The sequence below is a fragment of the Papaver somniferum genome, chromosome 9 (genome assembly GCF_003573695.1).
Source record: "Papaver somniferum cultivar HN1 chromosome 9, ASM357369v1, whole genome shotgun sequence".
NCBI lineage: Eukaryota > Viridiplantae > Streptophyta > Magnoliopsida > Ranunculales > Papaveraceae > Papaver > Papaver somniferum.
Genome location: NC_039366.1, coordinates 17,632,243 through 17,649,437, shown reverse-complemented (window position 1 = coordinate 17,649,437; position 17,195 = coordinate 17,632,243). Strand labels below are relative to the sequence as shown.

Here is a 17,195-nt window from a genome sequence, read left to right as displayed (position 1 = left end):
TGGTTACGGTTTGTTATCTGTGTTTTTACCAACCGTATATTTCTCTGTCTATTTTTCATTTTCATTTCACCCTATTTACGGTTTGTTACTGGAGGACCATTATCAACCGGAGTTAAGTTACGGTTTCTAAATGATTGTAGTTACCAACCGTATCTCCGTTACGGTTGGTGTTTCCTGTGTCGTGTCCAACCGTAGCTTTATATATGTTTTCGTTTTGTTGCCTTTTTAGACTAATGTGGGTATATTGTTGTCCAGATCGTGGATGTACCTCCCCTAATGGATGAACAACCTTTAGCAAATCAACTTCTCACCCAAGATTCTAGCTCTCACTATTTAACCGAGGAGACATGGGAGGAAAAAGATGATGCAAAGCATTGGGCTAGAGAACGAGGCAAGTTGATTATGTGTATCATAGTTTGTAATGGCACCACTAGTAAAAGTGCCTTTCAAATGGTTTGCGAGTGTAGTGGACAACATAGAAGTCATGCAAAAAAGGATACCGTGCAAGTAGCAAAGGCAAAGAGGAAGCAAACTACGTTCACTAAGAAGACCCGATGCCCCTTCAAGCTTCAATTTAAAAGGAACGCGGCAAAAAGGTGGTTTTTGGAGAAAGTTGTATGCGGTAGTCATAACCACCCTATACCGGAGAGTTTGCTATCACATTTTTTAATATCTCATATGCATGAAGAAACTTCGGATAAAAAAATATTATGCTGCAACAGAGTATCTTGAATTATCTTAAGAGTATCTTTATTTAAATACTGATTCCTGGTTTCCCTTATAGATAATGCATGAGATGGATCATATATGTAAAGCTGGGAATACACAAGATCAACTACTTCTTTCAGCATCAGAGATCCAGACGTATGTCGTAATTCACCATGTATAGAAAAGCACCATGGACCTTTTCCTTTCGGGACTCTTGTGTCATATTTGCATCAGAGACTGGTTTATGCATTTGTTGCATTATAATTTCTGATTTTTTTACGAAAGTCTTTGGACCCTTCGAGTAATTATTTTATAGCCGTTGGGGATTCACACAGTGGTGGTAAACGAACTTTTCCTTTGTGACAACATGTGACAAATTTAGGTTGCTTGAGGGACGAATCACTTGACTTCTCATCGATCCAATGCAAAGCTTTGCAATTTGGGCATTGAACATCCATTTTTCCCAGGTAATTTCTTCCATCGCGATTAATTCTACGTCTAGTTGTATGTTTATTATTCGCTGTTGTAGTTATTACTTGCCTATCATCGTCACTTTTTTCATCTGATGAGTCGTAGTGATCAGTGTATTCATCTGATGAGTCTGCTGTCGGAATAGACCTATTTAAACATAAAAATAAAAATCATTAAATCACTAATGCAAATATTACTAAACTTAGAGGTTATATTTTTCAATACTACATTTCAATATCATTTACAATGGAATTTTCAGAGTTGGTAGATTCGATGGATATATCTGTAACATTCACATGATGATTTCTTTCCATTTGTAAAGTATTGATCTGCAATGAATAACATATAAATTAATATTTTATATATTAACTTCATATGATGAGTCAAGTTTAAAAGATGTTCAGTGTTTGAATTTTTGTTGCTATTTTCTTAATATTACCTCTTCAGGATAGATAGTATCAACGTTTGTATTTGTTGTTTCTCCGAATATTATTTCTGACTGTGTTAATGATTTTTGTCGCTTGCACCAAGATTGCTACATTGACTCAAAAAAACTTCTTAAGAAAATCAGTGTTAAGTATAAAAACATTACTAATTAATTATCATTGTAGTTATTAACTTGCCTGAATTTGTGTTGCCCTTTGTTTTCTTTTTTGTACTGATTCCTCATCTTGCATTCCTTTTGTTATTTGAATTTCATCAGGATGACCATTGTGAACCACATCATGCTGTCTTTGATTCATTTTTAAATTTTCTTCTCTTTTGCGTTCCTGACGTGCTCTTTGTGCGATGGATTGCACCTACCATATATGTGTTAGTTTCGGTATATATAAAAGTAATCATCTGAATTATATGTGTTAGTTAAGTTATCTAAAGAATATTACTCTAGATGGCTCTCTTTTTGGCAGTCCATTTGATTCTTTTATGCGCCTCTCTTGTTGGCTTAATTGTAGTCTTTCCTGTTAACTCAATTACAATTGCATTAGTAAGTTTTTTTCGCCAAGATTCATAAACTTATGTAGTAGATTGATCAAATATAATTACTGTAGATGGCTTGGTGTTTGGCTCTCCGCTTGATTCTTTTTGACGCCACTCTTGTTGAGCCAATCGAAGCCTTTTCTGTAAATTTATGGTAAGAGTTTCATAAACTTATTATTGTACATTAAATAAATAGAGATTCTTTGTAAGATAAGTCAGTACTTTGCTTCTTTGAATTACAAGTTGGTTCTGTTGTGCATCGCTGATTGAATTCTCGCTGATTGAGTCCTCAATTATCTGCCAAGAAAAAATTAGACGAAAACAATTCATAGTAATCTCCAATATATCTTAGTTTATAAGGTGTATTTGTTTAATTCTTCACTTACATGATAATAACTTGGTTTTGATACTTGACATATAGGTTGAAGAAGAGTTTGTGGTAGCCTTCTACCAATAGTTGCTGCTGGAGTTTGTGGTGTCCTGAAATCAGGGTGATTAAAAAGCATACCAATAACATGTCTAAACGAATCTGAAATATTTTGTAAAATCTAATGGTCATACCTCATATTTCCTGAATATTTCAATCAATGAAACTTGTTACGTTATTTCAGTTTCAGTGGTGTTGAACGATAGGTTAGAAGAACATTCAAGAGAGCTTGTTTTGTTATTTAAATTTCAATGGAATTCATGGTATTTATTAACCCTGAAATCGCATAGATTAAGAAAAGTTTTTTTTTGTTAGGAATTTTTGTTGGATTAGGAAAGGGAATACTTCTTAGGAATGTGTTTTGGGTGTCCGGAAAGTAAAGTCGAGCAAAATAGAGGAGAGATAAGAGTTTTGGTTGTCCTGGGAGATTGTCGTAGGCTTTTATTTTTCTACATTGAATGCGGGTATCGTCCAATGATTTAGGATATCTAGCGAAGTTAAAAATCTTTTTACAACATATTTAGTAGAGTCGAGTCGGGCCAAGGTATAATCTATACCATCCAAATTTCCGGACGATCTCGACCGCTCTTTAGCCCACATACATACACACCACATTTTCTTAGACTATCGATGATTTCCGTTTTTGGGCTTATTCTGATAACATACATTTGGTATGGGCTTAATATGGCTGGGCTATTTTCTATTTATTTCCACCAAATGTACATAATTTAGAACCGTTTTTTGGGCACCACTCTTTTTTTGGAGGGGACCATCATTTTATTTGGGCAAGTTATTTGAAGTAATATGAGGACACCTCTTATCCATATATTTATATTAATACCAAAATTATCTTCTTGATTATTTTAGTGTAATGATTAGTATAATTAATCATTGATTAAGGTTAGATTAATAGATGATTTTTGTTTTTTAAAAGAAGTAGAATTATTGAGTGATTAAAGTAGTAGAAGAAAAAAAAAGAAGATGGAGATTTTTTTTTTTTTTGAGATCAGTTAATATGGACAAAAAACTTTCTTTTGGTGTTGAGGTATGCTTTTAACTTAGTTAATGTTGCTATAAATGACCTACAATATCTTTAAAATGGAAATCATAAGAAAAAATCTCAAATAGTTCGGTTATATTATATGATGAACATTTAATCGAACTTTGTTAATAAATCCAAAATACACAGGTAGCCGAACTCTCTTTTAATGAAGGTTTTGATGAGTTTGGTTGGGAAATGTTTTTTGCAACTAACCGAACTACCTTAGTTCGGTTGGGAAATGTTTTTCGCAACTAACCAAACTGTTGTACAATTGGGAAATATTTTGCGAAATAACCGAACTAAGGTTCGGTTGGGAAATGTGTTTTGCAACTAACCGAATTATGAGGGTTCGGTTGGGAAATGTTTTTTTGCAACTAACCGAACTACCTTAGTTCGGTTGGGAAATGTTTTTTGCGATGTAAAAACTAAGGTTCGGTTGGGATTTTTCTTTTGCGTAATAGCCTAACCGTTCTTCATGTTCATCATTTCCATTAGGTTCGGTTAGTTCGACAAAGTTTTTCACATAATTCCTAGCCGAACTTCTCTCCGCAACTTCCATTTTCAACTCATTTTGATGGTTAATACTAATTTTTCAATCGGACGAGGAACTTCAAGGAAAGAGAGAAGAAGAGAATAATTTTTTTTTCAAAACTAATTTTTTTTATTAACTAAGGAACGGGCTATTGATTTGGTTAATAGATTCATTTAGATTAGATATATATGATTAAATTTATATAGTTATTAGGTTAGTTTTAATTTAAATTAAAGTAAAGGATAAATGCGTATTTACCTAACTTTAGGACACCCTTATAAGTATAGGGAAGTTGGCCTAATAAGACCATGGTCCCCCAAAAACCATGGTCCCTAAAAATAATGGTTCATAATTTAACCAAATTAAGGAACGGGCTATATCCCGGATTAGCCCCTTGCTAGGCCCGTCCCTGCTATAATCACAACACTAAACGGGCCATTGTCCTTAATAATAAATTTCATGGGCATACATAATTCCAGGATGTCTATAAACTTTAAGGTTTCACATTAAGCTAAACCTTGTGCTGAATGACAAGGACAACTCATAGAGATCCTACTTACTTACAAGATAAGAACCAGTTGAACCTTGCTTTCATCTGGCAACCCATTTTATTTATCTGCTGATAGTGATGCTTTGAAGTTCTACTTTGTGGGACCTAAGGCAGCTGAATGTTGTACTGTATATACATAATCTAATGTTTCATGTAGAAGTCTATCATCCTCTTTTACGCAGTGAGTAATCAATTCATTTACATCCTACTTCATATCATAAGTATTGTAGTTTAGTTTAAATGCCTCAAACAGTTTTGGAAGAGAATTATATATATACTATTGCTTGATGCACCGTAGAAACATATCTTAACGTAGAAACATATCCCGTATGGTCTTCCATTTGAAGTATGTAATGTCTTATATGTTTTCCCTTATTATAGAAGATAACTGAGTTAAGTGAGTATTAATCAAAGACTTTGTACATCCCATAAACTACCACTCAATCACCTCCATTAGTTCTGTGGTTTTCTCTTTAACTGGGATTCCTCCTTGGATAACATCGTGTATATCCCCACGAATGATAAGAATAGACATTCTGTTTGCTTTTTCCCACTTGAGATGTACCTTCTTCTGAAAATTTGTAGAGTCATCTGTAAGTTCTGGCGACTTTGGTTCCCATAAAGTAATATTGAAATTCCAACGCCCTAGAACTATATCGACTTGCGACTTCCACTTTACCTAATCTGAGCCACTTAAAGGCTGGATACCAGCCATAGTAATCTGAAACTGTGAAGGACTCATAACTAATTATTTTCGTCGCTTCACCTTTGGGGTAAAGTTATTACACACCGAAGAAAAATGTGTATATAGTGGGGTAAGTAATTGTAAAGTTGGTGCTTAAATTGGGATGCATCTAATAATTTTGATTCACCAAATCCGAACTAAAACCTTCACTGTATTGGCACAACTAGTCTTACCCACCTCAACAGATAGAGGCTATTTTAGCTGATACAAAATTTTCACGATAATCCGGGTATCGATTTTTTTAGTCGTTTTAGGTAAAGATCCAAGGGTATTTTAGGTTTTTCATACAAGGAAAGGGATAAATCCCTAAAACTCAATCCAAAATGAAATGTTCTTCAGCCGAAAAACAGAAGTGAAAGGAAAAGAGAGCACGCTCTTCAAAAATTTAGTTCAACAATTCATGTTCTTCTTCTCAATATCATTTTAGGTAGAGAACTTTAAAGTTATTGAAGTTACTCTTTCGTGTTTTTGATAAAACTGATGGTATCTGTTATATCTTAATAGAAAATGTGTGAAGAAAATGTCTGCTATAAAATTATAGTCTTAAAATTTGAAACCGATATTATACTATTCCCGATATAAAGTCGTACCAGCGTATCGGTCCCGACCGAAATAAACCATAACCGATATTAACTACATTGGTCCGGTGCAATTCTGATGATACATCTCCCAAGTGCTTTATCTACAGGGGTATTACTAAGATGCAATTCCATTTTTAAAGGTCAAATGTTCCAACAACACTAGTCGTAAGGTAAAAGGTTCGACCCACAGAGCAAGTACAATTCTGAAATTCAAGCTATAAATTTGGAAAATTAAGTATAGTGGTTTACTGATTGATCACCAAGCAGCCTTTCTACATAATTGATTACATCAAGAAAGAAAGAAAGAGGAACATCAAGGAAAGTTGCAGCTTACGCTTACAATATTCTCATGAAGAGACATAAAATATTATGCCAGTAACAACAAACCCATAGATATAATCAGAATATTACCAAGAAAGAAAATAACATGTAAATCAAGAAACAAGCATACGCTATCAATCCCTTATGTTCATCACCACAGGAAGCAAGTTCCACGAGAAGTCGAGTGCAAACTCTAGTCGACCATAACACAAACACTCCGGTAATAACAAAAATACCATTCCAACCTTGTGGGATAAACAATGAGAATGCTGAAAGTATCACAATCGGAAACATACAGTAACCAAGAAGACTCAAACAACGATACAAGTCCAAATTCCCATTTTTCCCCGCTAACATATTAAACACGACGTATAAGAAAAGCGAAGCAACCGAAACCCATCCTAACAAAATCCCAAAATGTAACTTCCCAGCAAGTAATTGAAATAAACCAAATGCCATTAGAAATATAAACGGACCTGATAAATCTGAATCTTCATAAAGATTTGAATCAACTCTAAACGGGTTCATAATGGATACCGTTTTACGCCAAATCTGACGTGTATTAATACCAAGTTCTTCTAACAAAGGAAGTTCATCATCAAATGATCCATTACCAATACCAATAGGTGGAGCAGAGAACGAAGACGAAGATGCTGCCACACCAATATCAAATGACATAAATGGAAGATTAGGATTTTTTGGTGGTGTAAATGGTGCAACTGGTGTACGTCTATGGTTCAAGCTGTTTCCTGGGTTTCCACCTGACGGAAATACAACCGGTGGGACATTAAACTCTTTTGCCATTACAATGGTACTGCAGATGCTCCAACGAGTACAAAACTCCTCAGCACCTAGATCCTACTGAAACGATCAGAAAAAAATTGTGTTAAGCTAGTTGAAAATAAAACTATGATCTGATTAAATGTATGAGGAGTGAAGAATCAGAATTGAAGAAGTGGTTTGATGCGAGAGAATTGGAATGATTTTTGGGTCTCTGACTCTCTACTTTCCTAATTAAGACAACTGAAAATAACTGTCTTTTCAAATCGCGTGCCTCAAATTTCACCATTAGCAAGATGGCCAAGTGGTTTTAACGGGTTCGAGGCCCGGTAACTTTGGCCCATTAATTTGGATCTATTTATCTCTCTGGTATTTTAGATTTGTCAATGCAAGTCAACCGAAACAGTCTTCTCTGGACTCAGTAATGGGATCCCCCAATTCAGATTTTCGATCTTAATGGAAACATCAAATCTTGTTGATTCATTAGGGTTCCCACCAATGGAAGACGCAGCAGAAGAAGTATCAATATCTAAAACAATGGCGATAATTGCATGTACGTCAATGTCAATCTTGTATGTTGCAATACTTTACTCACCAACATTGATTCTTCGTCTTCCAAATCCATCTACTTTGAATAGTTTCATGATCCGAAGGTTTATTTGTGCTGCTGTTTCTTCTGTTATATCGGTTTTTCTCTGTGCATTTCTTCTCATCCCTGTAAGTAATAACAAACCCTAACTCTCTAACTGTTATTGGATTCCTAAAAGTATGATATCTTTTTGATGATTTGATTGTTTTTTAGATATGGGTTTCTAAGAATTGGTGTAAAAGTTTAATTTTTTGGGTCATTTAGTGAACTGTAGAAACGGCATTTACACAATTTCAGTAACTCAGTAGTATTAGCAGTGAAGCTTGAAGTTTCATTATTGTTCTTGATGGTGAACATGAGTACAATAATGAAAGTTTGGACGATTTAGTAATCTGGATTGGCCCAAATTTAGTAAACAAAGATAGATTTGTTGACCCAATTAGCTTATGAAACAATGGCAGTTGATATCGGCAGAACATGTTTCATGTAAAAGTGTAATGCTTTAGTTATAATGAAACACCTATAAAATCGAAAATTTGGAGCAGCAAAAATATCATTTACTACGGAACTAGGTAGGTAGTCATGACTGTGTGTCTAGTCTCTACTCTACGAAAGTAGGAACACCTATAAACCATATACATCATGACTTCCTAGTTTTGAACTACCAAAGTAACTCACTGAATAAAATCAGGTCTAGAAAATTTGTAATGTTAGCGGTATTAGTTTTTGTAGATGCTACTGTGTTTGTTCATGTCAGTTTGCAGATGTGGTTCTCCTTGCCATTTACTCTTTCGTTGTTTATTTGTGTGTGTTATCATAAATTGATGCTGATTGTATGCATGGTGATGATTTTGCTAGGTGGGAAAATGGGGTTTGTCATCTTTGTTTGGACTTTATGGTATCCGGGCGGATCATATGGTGAGTCGAATATTCTCGGTTTAATTTAATTGGTAGTAAACAAGTTCTAGGTTGAGTGTTCAAAGTGTTGAGGAGATGATAATTTTTGTGTTACGCCTTTTAACGATATGCAGATTGGAAAAAGGGTGACTGAATTGCAATTTTATTTATAATACAGTGGAATGCTGTGGTTTATCCTCTCTCCTTAACTTCGCTCTTGTACACTGGATGGTTCGTGACAATGCTTATATCTCCAAAGAAATCAAGGAATGAAGATAATGTAAATGGTGATTTGTTCTGGTGTTTGAAAAACTCCATCCGGGGGTTTCTTGAGCGCATGACTTCATTAACTTCCAACGTTTTGGCTTGGCGCAATTATGTGGTGGTTCGTATGTTTCCTTTGTTATCCTCCTCATAATGTCTTGCTTGATCATGTTGTGGGCAACTCATTTCTCCTTTATATTTGGTTCTGGATTGTAAGCTGGTTTGTGTGTGGACGTTCTTCTTAGTGAGAAGCAGGATTTTGTTTTTGCAGTAAGGCGACTTCTTAATTGCTGACCATTTCTTATTGTACAGGCGCCACTGACAGAAGAGGTGGTATTCAGGGCATGTATGATACCTTTGCTTCTTTGTGGAGGATTCAAACCTTATACGATCATATTTTTCAGCCCCATTTTCTTTAGCTTGGGTAAGTCTTCATTTGTCATTTGTATCGACTTAGCCTTTTGAAATTAAATGACTTGTACGGTTTCTTGTTGAATTTCTGCCCAGTCACCTTAAACGTAGTAGAAGTAGAACTATAACATCTGAATAGAAAATGTGAATATTCCCAGAATGAGCGCTACAATATCAACTTTGTCCAGTTTATCTACCTGTTCTCCTAGTTGGTTTATCACTATAAAGAGGAACCTTTTCTAGTGGAGACTGTGGTGATTTTATATTTACCAGACGCAGTACCTTTGCTTGTCTTTGGTGGATCCAAACCATGTCCGCAACAATTTCTTTAGCTCCTACATCTTTATCTATTTCTCTATCTACTTGGTTTTATAAACCTCAGTGACCTGTATAGATTTTTATTGAATTTCCATTCATCTTTAATGTAGTGAATTCTCACTTCTCAGAGTGGGCATTATAATATCAACATTGTCCAGTTTATCATCCTATTGTCCTAGTTGGTTAATCATTGTAAATCTATAAACTAATAGGAACCTTTTCTAATTGTATCATTATATTTTCTAGACATATGTGATATGCGTGAAGTTGGGTTTACATGAAATCTGACCAGTCTTAACATTCCATTTTTGTAGCACATTTGAATCATTTTCTGGAGCTATATTTTCAGCAAAATTATACTTTTCTCAAAGCCTCCTTGATCGTAGGTATGTTATTCCATCATTGTCTCTTGCAATTGAATGATGTATTTAGATGGTGTTGCACTATGATGCAGCTAGCTAAGGCTGCTATTTTAGTGTTATGGTGCTTTCTCAAGTAACTGTATATGTCGGTCCAGTTTGATGTGAATACTGATGATGGGCCACTCAGAATGAGCTAATGGTTTATTCATGTTTGTTTGACAGGTCTACAACTTGGGTACACCGTACTTTTTGGTTCATATGCATCTTTTCTCTTCATCCGAACAGGTTTGACATATTTATCGTATAATTTTGATTGCAAATGGGCATTTTCTTAGCTACTGTGTGTGCGTCAAATAATTGCTCATTTGAACTACGTCTAAGGCTGTTTGGATCTGTGTGTGCAGGACATCTGATAGCTCCTGTTGTCGCTCATGTATTCTGTAACATAATGGGATTGCCAATGCTATCATCACAAAGAAAAGGTACACCCACATAATATTTACCGTTAAATTCAGATGTTACCTTCAAATCATAAGAGACCTCAGTTTCTTGTTCGTTATTTTTGTTTCAGGATTATCAGTCGCTGCAACTGTAGCTGGATTCTTGGGTTTTATCTGGTTACTGTTTCCAGCAACAAATCCCAATCTGTATAATTACAGAACCGATAATTGCCTATGCTGGCATGGATACTGTACTTTATGAGTTAAAAATCTGTAAATCGCAAAAACCAGAGTGTCAGTAATGTTCCTTGGTCAAAAAGATGTCCATGTCCTTTGTACTACTAATTTAAGTTGGTTCTTTCCACTTGCAAATGAATTGTTCAGATCCAGTTTATTCAGCTTCCAAAACTTCAATCTGAAGACTTTTGATAAGCAGTGTAAGAACTTCAAACTGAACAGAAAATCAGGTAAAGTTCAGTTTATCAGGCCAGGCGAAGAATTTCAGGTCAGATGGTTCGCCTGGCAGTGAATCTGTGTTCAGGCATCATGTCTAAACTTTGAGATCTGAGACTTGAAGCACTGCTTGATATTTAGATGTTGGAAGTTCCAAGTATGCTTTAGAAATGCAAATGGATGGAGGGGAGGGGTCAGTTCTCCTCTGGCAGCTAATCTCAATGCGTTATGTTCAGTTTCCCGGTCAAGGAAGTTGTGGAGATACCAAGAGACGATGCATTTAGTTCCTTGAGCATAAGCTGCAGTGGCTTCCCCATCCTAACTAGGTTCGCACTTGGTAACCACATTTCTGCAGTAGCCTGTGTGATTTGTACATAAAAGTCGGTTCCTCGAATCCGACAGCAGAGAACTATACAGATATTGTTTTCTTTCATCTCTTCAATTCAAAGTTTTCAAACTCTCTCTACAGAGAGCGAGCGAGAGAGATAGAGATGGCAACGATGATGATGCATCATCGTCTGCAAATCTTGAGGAATTCATCTCCAATCCTCGGTTATTCGTTATTACCAAAATACCCTTCTTCTTCTTCCTTCTTTCTCCGTACTCCTCCTTGCTCTTACAAGAATCATCATCAACTCAAGTTCTTCTCCAATCGCCAGTTCTCCACCATCACTACCCCTCTCTTCTGCTCCAAATCTTCTCCAGACCAGCTTTCCGATGTTGTGGTGCAGAACAAGACGTCTATAGTTGTGGACTTACTGGATTATCTCAACGAGTCATGGACTCATTTCCATGCTACTGGTATGTTGTAAATTTGGTACTTTTATCTTAATTCAAACATGGGTTTTCCACCATTTCCAGTAATTTGTTTGTTTTCAATAAGAAGTTGCTGAAATTTTAGAATTTCATCACCAATTTGTTAAATTGGGTCTAGTCTTCTCCAATTTTAGCTTAATTTTTTCTTAAAGTAATTGTAATTGTACTTATAGAGTTTAGGGTTCAGGATTGTTATTGTTTTGTTGAAGTAATTTTAGCCTGTCATTTACAGCTGAAGCAAGGAAACAGCTATTAGCTGCTGGATTTCATTTGCTAAATGAGAGTGAGGAATGGGACCTTAAGCCCGGTGGTCGCTACTTCTTTACTCGGAATATGTCGTGTTTGGTTGCATTTGCGGTAGGAGAAAAGTGAGTAGAGCATCCTTATCTTTTAGAACATTTAAATTCTGTAATTCAACTGATAATGGATGGAAATGCGGGAGATGGGTTGTTATTGACTGGTTTTTGGATGGCGAAAAGTTAGAAATCAGAAAGTAATTTGATAGCTATTTGATAACTAGAACTGTTCTCCAGGTACACTGCGGGAAATGGTTTTCATGCAATTGCTGCTCACACTGATAGCCCCTGTCTGAAACTGAAACCCAAGTCTGCGTCGTTGAAATCGGGATATCTTATGGTTAATGTACAAACTTATGGAGGTGGTTTATGGCACACATGGTTTGATAGGGATTTGAGTGTTGCTGGAAGGGTTATAGTCAAAGCTGGTGATGGGTCCTACGAGCAAAAGCTTGTGAAAGTAAAGAGGCCTTTGTTACGAGTTCCAACACTGGCTATCCATCTTGACAAGTAAGTCGCTTGATGTAGTTAAACGAATTTTCTATCAACACCTACATGTTGCGTTAACTTTTTCTTTATGCCTCGTCATCTATTAATGGAAGGGTAAACTGATGATGCATAGATAATTAGATTGTTGTGCAAACTTCATAGTTAAATGATTTTCCGTATTTCAGCATTTAGAATCAATTTCTCACATACTAGGCCATACCACGTGAGTCGTATGGCTATACTCTGATGAGGCTTTTCTGTTCCAACCCTGAGAACAAAAAGTTACCCTTCTGTACCATTACTTTTACATATGCTCACCCTGCGAATTTGATCAATTTTGTTTTTGTCATCTTGATTTGAACTTTAAGCTCCTTCTAATCTTATTTAGTTTCTTTTTCAAATTGAATAATCCTGTTTTCAATATTCATTAAGTCAGTATGCTGATTCACACCATGTGCTGTCTTTTCTTTGTGTAGCACAGTAAACAAGGATGGGTTTAAAATAAACCTAGAGACTCAGCTCGTTCCACTTCTTGCAACAAAGTTGGAGGAGCCAACTACAGAGACCAAGGATAAGGCAAAAGTGTATCATCATCCACTACTAATGCAGGTTTCTTCTCTTGGTCTTTTACAATTTGTGGAGTTAAAACCTTCGGGACTTTGTCATGTAAAACTTAAGAAGGTTAGCTTATGGCTTAGAGAACCGCTTGCTGGGCCCTTTGTAAATGCATAATTAGACAATTCCTTTGTCTTACTAGTCAATCCATATGTCACCTCATTATAAAACAAAATCCCTACCGATTGAAAAACAACGCACAGATGGTTGTTTTGCTGTAACTCCATCTTTTTAAGGCTAGGTAACTGATTTGGTAACATGTGGGCTGTGTTATAGTGGTATGCACCTTCTAGGTTTATTCCTGGACTTAGATGTCCTCATGACAATTACAAGAGCCTCTTAGCATGTCAAGTTTGTGAATTACTCTTAACAAATGTAGTTACTGAATATTTTGATTTCCACGGCTCATAGCCTCAAATTGCATAGCCAAGCACATGCTGGGACCGTCTAAATACAGTGGTTTTTGCATCTAGTTAGTTAATCATTAGGTGAAAAGGATATGTGCTTAGTTTGTATATCTGGTCATTCGTCTAATATGTTTTCTAGTTAGCCAATTACGACTACTTCTGATTTATTGGTGGTAATGATATGTTATTACAAACTGTAGGCGAACTTCATCTACAGTACTTTAGTTTCTTTGTGTATAACCTTGAAACCCTCTTTAACATGCCAGCCTTGCAAATTACGGGTGCAGATTTTAATTGTGTGGTTTCTGCTGCCTGTAAGAGCTAATAGCTATTTCCTAACATTGTACCCATCTTTTTCCAGATTTTGTCTGATGAGCTGGGCTGTGGTGTTGAAGAAATCTTAAGCATGGAGTTGAATGTTTGTGATACCCAGCCCAGCTGCCTTGGAGGCGGAAACGATGAGTTTATTTTTTCTGGAAGACTGGACAACCTCGCTTCAAGTTATTGTGCGTTGAGAGCTCTAGTTGATTCTTGCGAATCACCTGGATCTTTGTCAAGTGAACAGGCCATCCGGATGGTTGCTTTGTTTGATAATGAAGAAGTAGGTTCTGTTATCTATTCTACATTTCCTTGCACCTGGTGTTTAAAATTTAGCCTTTTCCATGTATTCTCCATCTAGACATTTTATAGCTTCAAATCAGTGGCCCTCCTATTAATCAACGTTCTTACACTATTGCCAAGTTACGTATTAACTCACAAGGTATTCATCATAAGTTCCATCTCATCTTTGTCCAGGTGGGATCTAATTCAGCACAAGGAGCTGGTGCACCTACTATGTTTCAAGCCATGAGACGTATAGTTGGTTGCTTGGGTAATGAGTGTGCACGTGAGGGTGTCTTTGAGCGTGCACTTCATCGATCTTTTCTCGGTACAGTATTGTCAAGTTTCTCAATGTTTCTTGTTTGAACTTGCAGGACTGTAATTCACAATTACTGGATCCTGATAAAGATATTTATTTGGGACATTTTTATGCATATACTAATTTCATTTCAACTTTTGTTTCTTGCAGTTTCTGCCGACATGGCTCACGGGGTTCACCCTAATTTTGCTGATAAACATGAAGAAAATCACCGTCCAGAATTACACAAGGGGCTTGTCATCAAACACAACGCGAATCAACGCTATGCCACCAGTGGAGTAACAGCATTTCTTTTCAAAGAAGTTGCTAAGATGCAAAACCTTCCGACCCAGGTTCACAATTCGAATTTTGGCCCTTAGAAATATATGTCACTAAGCTAATTCACAAATAAGATTGTGCTAACTCTTTCATTCTTGTACAGGAATTTGTGGTGAGGAATGACATGGGATGCGGCTCAACTATTGGCCCCATACTTGCTTCAGGGGTTGGCATCCGTACTGTAGATTGTGGTATCCCACAGCTTTCTATGCACAGGTACCCATTGTTCCTACCTTGATGAAAATTTACCTATTTCTCTGTTAGTCAAAAACTAAGGTCTCATCATGCTAACCTCAACACATCAACTTTAACCAAGTTCTTGAATCCTGGTGTGCAGTGGTTCCATACCCAAACGACACAAATCCCAAGATCTTTACTAGTCTCAGATCTCAACTCTGATCCCAATGTTCAGAATCCCTGTCATGGCCAAGTCCTTTTTTCAGCTTCTTCCCCTTTTTGACTTCTTCAGTGTAAAGATGGTCTGTATGAATACAGAAAAGCATGACATTGAGCTAGAAGACTAGTAGTGATATGGATTATGGGCCTCTGATAGTATTTGAAACTTGGGACCAAAAGTACACTATAGGTTTTTGTCAAATACCTTGTCATGTCTATAGAGAGGGGGTGATGTCCTTATGTTCCCTCCAATTTCAAACCAAATTGAAACCAAATTTGACCTTTTTGTAAATCTACAGTGTTTTCTATTTTGTACCCAAGTATATGCTCATTGCCCTGCTGACACAAATATTAAATGGTAGAAATAAGATTCTTTCATTGCAACTCAATCTCAACAAAAAAACAAAAGAAAAGCTATGTTTCTTGATCTGGTATCCATTCAGTTAAGAAGAGAACTAGTTTGCTTAAAGATACATACTGAAATTGCCATCTTTTTCCTTTTTATGGTTTGATTGCAGTGTAAGAGAAGTATGTGGAAAAGAAGATGTTGATATTGCTTACAAGCATTTCAAAGCATTTTACCAGACATTTTCAAGCATCGACAAGAAGCTAAGCGTCGATTAATTCCCTGGTTCTTCTTTTTAAATCTTTCAACCATTTTTAGTGTTCTTGGTTATATAAACAGAATGAACAAACAGAATTAAAAAGACTACATAAAACACTTCATATTTCATTTCTGTGTCTTCTTCTTAGATAACATCTTTGTAGGTCAGCTTAACTTGATGATTACATTAACAACCCCCCAAAATACCCCAAAATAAGAAACATAAAGTAGCTGATAAGACTGATTATAGAACACCCCCCCAAGTGAAACACAAAATACTAGCTAAGTACTACTACTAATACTGTTCTTCCTGTTGTATAGACTAAGACTATTCCCATTTCCCACTACCTCCTCCTACCACTTTGATGACACTTGTTTCTTTGTAAGATCAGGGTTTGCTAGAACTAGTTAAGCCTTGATTAGCAGAGGTAGGATTGTTCTTGTTGGGGCTCGACTTAGTTTTGTTTTGATTTGCTTTAGATAACTTCTGCTTGAGTTCAGATAACAGTGCTTGATTCTCTTGGTTGAGAAGTTGAGCTTTCTTCCTAAGCCTTTCATTCTCTTGAATTATGCAGTAGTTCTGCAAGTATAGCTTTGCATTCAATCTTTCCATGACTCCCTGAAAAAAAAACACAAAACAAAAACAATGAGAAAACTTGATTAGAAAAGATAGAAGAAGAAGCTTCAATGGAACAGAGCAAAAACAGAGAAAGCAGAACTACAAAATTTAAGATCCATAGCATGCATGATACTTGGAATCAGATGAGACAGAAAGAAATATAGATGGACAGAAAGAAAACAAAGGTGGGGGGTGGATACCTCAAAAAAACAAAACAACCATAAACTGAAACAAAAAGGAAGAACAGAGAAGAAGAAAGAATGTCACCTTTTAGGTTGTTGTTGTTGTTTAAGGTGGTTAAGAGCTTAGAATAACTGTAAACAAAGGAGAATTGGAAAGCAGAGAGAGCTTGACAAATGACTGAAACTAGGAAAATGGGATGCGAGGAGGTGGGGTTTGTTTATTCCAATTTATAGAGGATTTTCTATGGATTTCTAAGAGAGAAGGGAGGGCAGTGGTCTAGTGAGAGAAAGAGAGGGAGGAGAGAGGGTAGAGAGACATGCATGGTCTGTTGTACACTCCATAAGACAACTGTTGCAGACACAACAATCATGCATATTCTCCTTTGCAATAACTCTTATTCTTTCTTCTTGTTTTGTTCGTAGTAATAGCAAGGAAAGATTTTAAATGTTTTGGGACATGATTATATTTTGTGATGGCGTCATTTTAATGATCTTGTGTGCAGAAGTTTTACAAGGGTATTTTGGGCATAGTAATGGATAATGATTTTGTGTGCAGAAGTTTACAAGGGCAATTCAGGGATAAAATGACTTTTTGTGCAGAAGTTGTAAGGGTAGTTTAGGAATAAAAAAAGTGTGATGTTTCCAAAATTTTGTAAATGATGACC

General features: G+C 36.1%; 3 protein-coding genes across 3 annotated transcripts; 2 read left to right on the top strand and 1 right to left on the bottom strand.

Moving 5' to 3' along the window:
- Positions 1-6,282: 6,282 nt before the first annotated feature.
- Positions 6,283-7,257, bottom strand: LOC113308072 (protein YIPF5 homolog). The gene has a single exon (XM_026556544.1). The coding sequence runs from the start codon at positions 7,157-7,159 to the stop codon at positions 6,434-6,436; it is 726 nt and encodes a 241-aa protein (XP_026412329.1). The 5' UTR covers positions 7,160-7,257; the 3' UTR covers positions 6,283-6,433.
- A 256-nt stretch (positions 7,258-7,513) lies between these two features.
- LOC113309743 (CAAX prenyl protease 2-like) lies at positions 7,514-10,788 on the top strand. Its single transcript, XM_026558256.1, has 8 exons — positions 7,514-7,852; positions 8,583-8,642; positions 8,800-9,006; positions 9,198-9,309; positions 9,929-10,000; positions 10,199-10,261; positions 10,381-10,458; positions 10,548-10,788. Exons 1-8 carry the CDS (start codon positions 7,592-7,594, stop codon positions 10,676-10,678), a joined length of 984 nt encoding a protein of 327 aa, XP_026414041.1. The 5' UTR covers positions 7,514-7,591; the 3' UTR covers positions 10,679-10,788.
- Positions 10,789-11,308: 520 nt separating this feature from the next.
- On the top strand, positions 11,309-15,862 carry LOC113309742 (probable aspartyl aminopeptidase). Its single transcript, XM_026558255.1, has 9 exons — positions 11,309-11,670; positions 11,918-12,053; positions 12,219-12,491; positions 12,947-13,079; positions 13,854-14,093; positions 14,288-14,420; positions 14,562-14,743; positions 14,833-14,945; positions 15,644-15,862. Exons 1-9 carry the CDS (start codon positions 11,361-11,363, stop codon positions 15,747-15,749), a joined length of 1,626 nt encoding a protein of 541 aa, XP_026414040.1. The 5' UTR covers positions 11,309-11,360; the 3' UTR covers positions 15,750-15,862.
- The last annotated feature ends 1,333 nt before the right edge of the window (positions 15,863-17,195 follow it).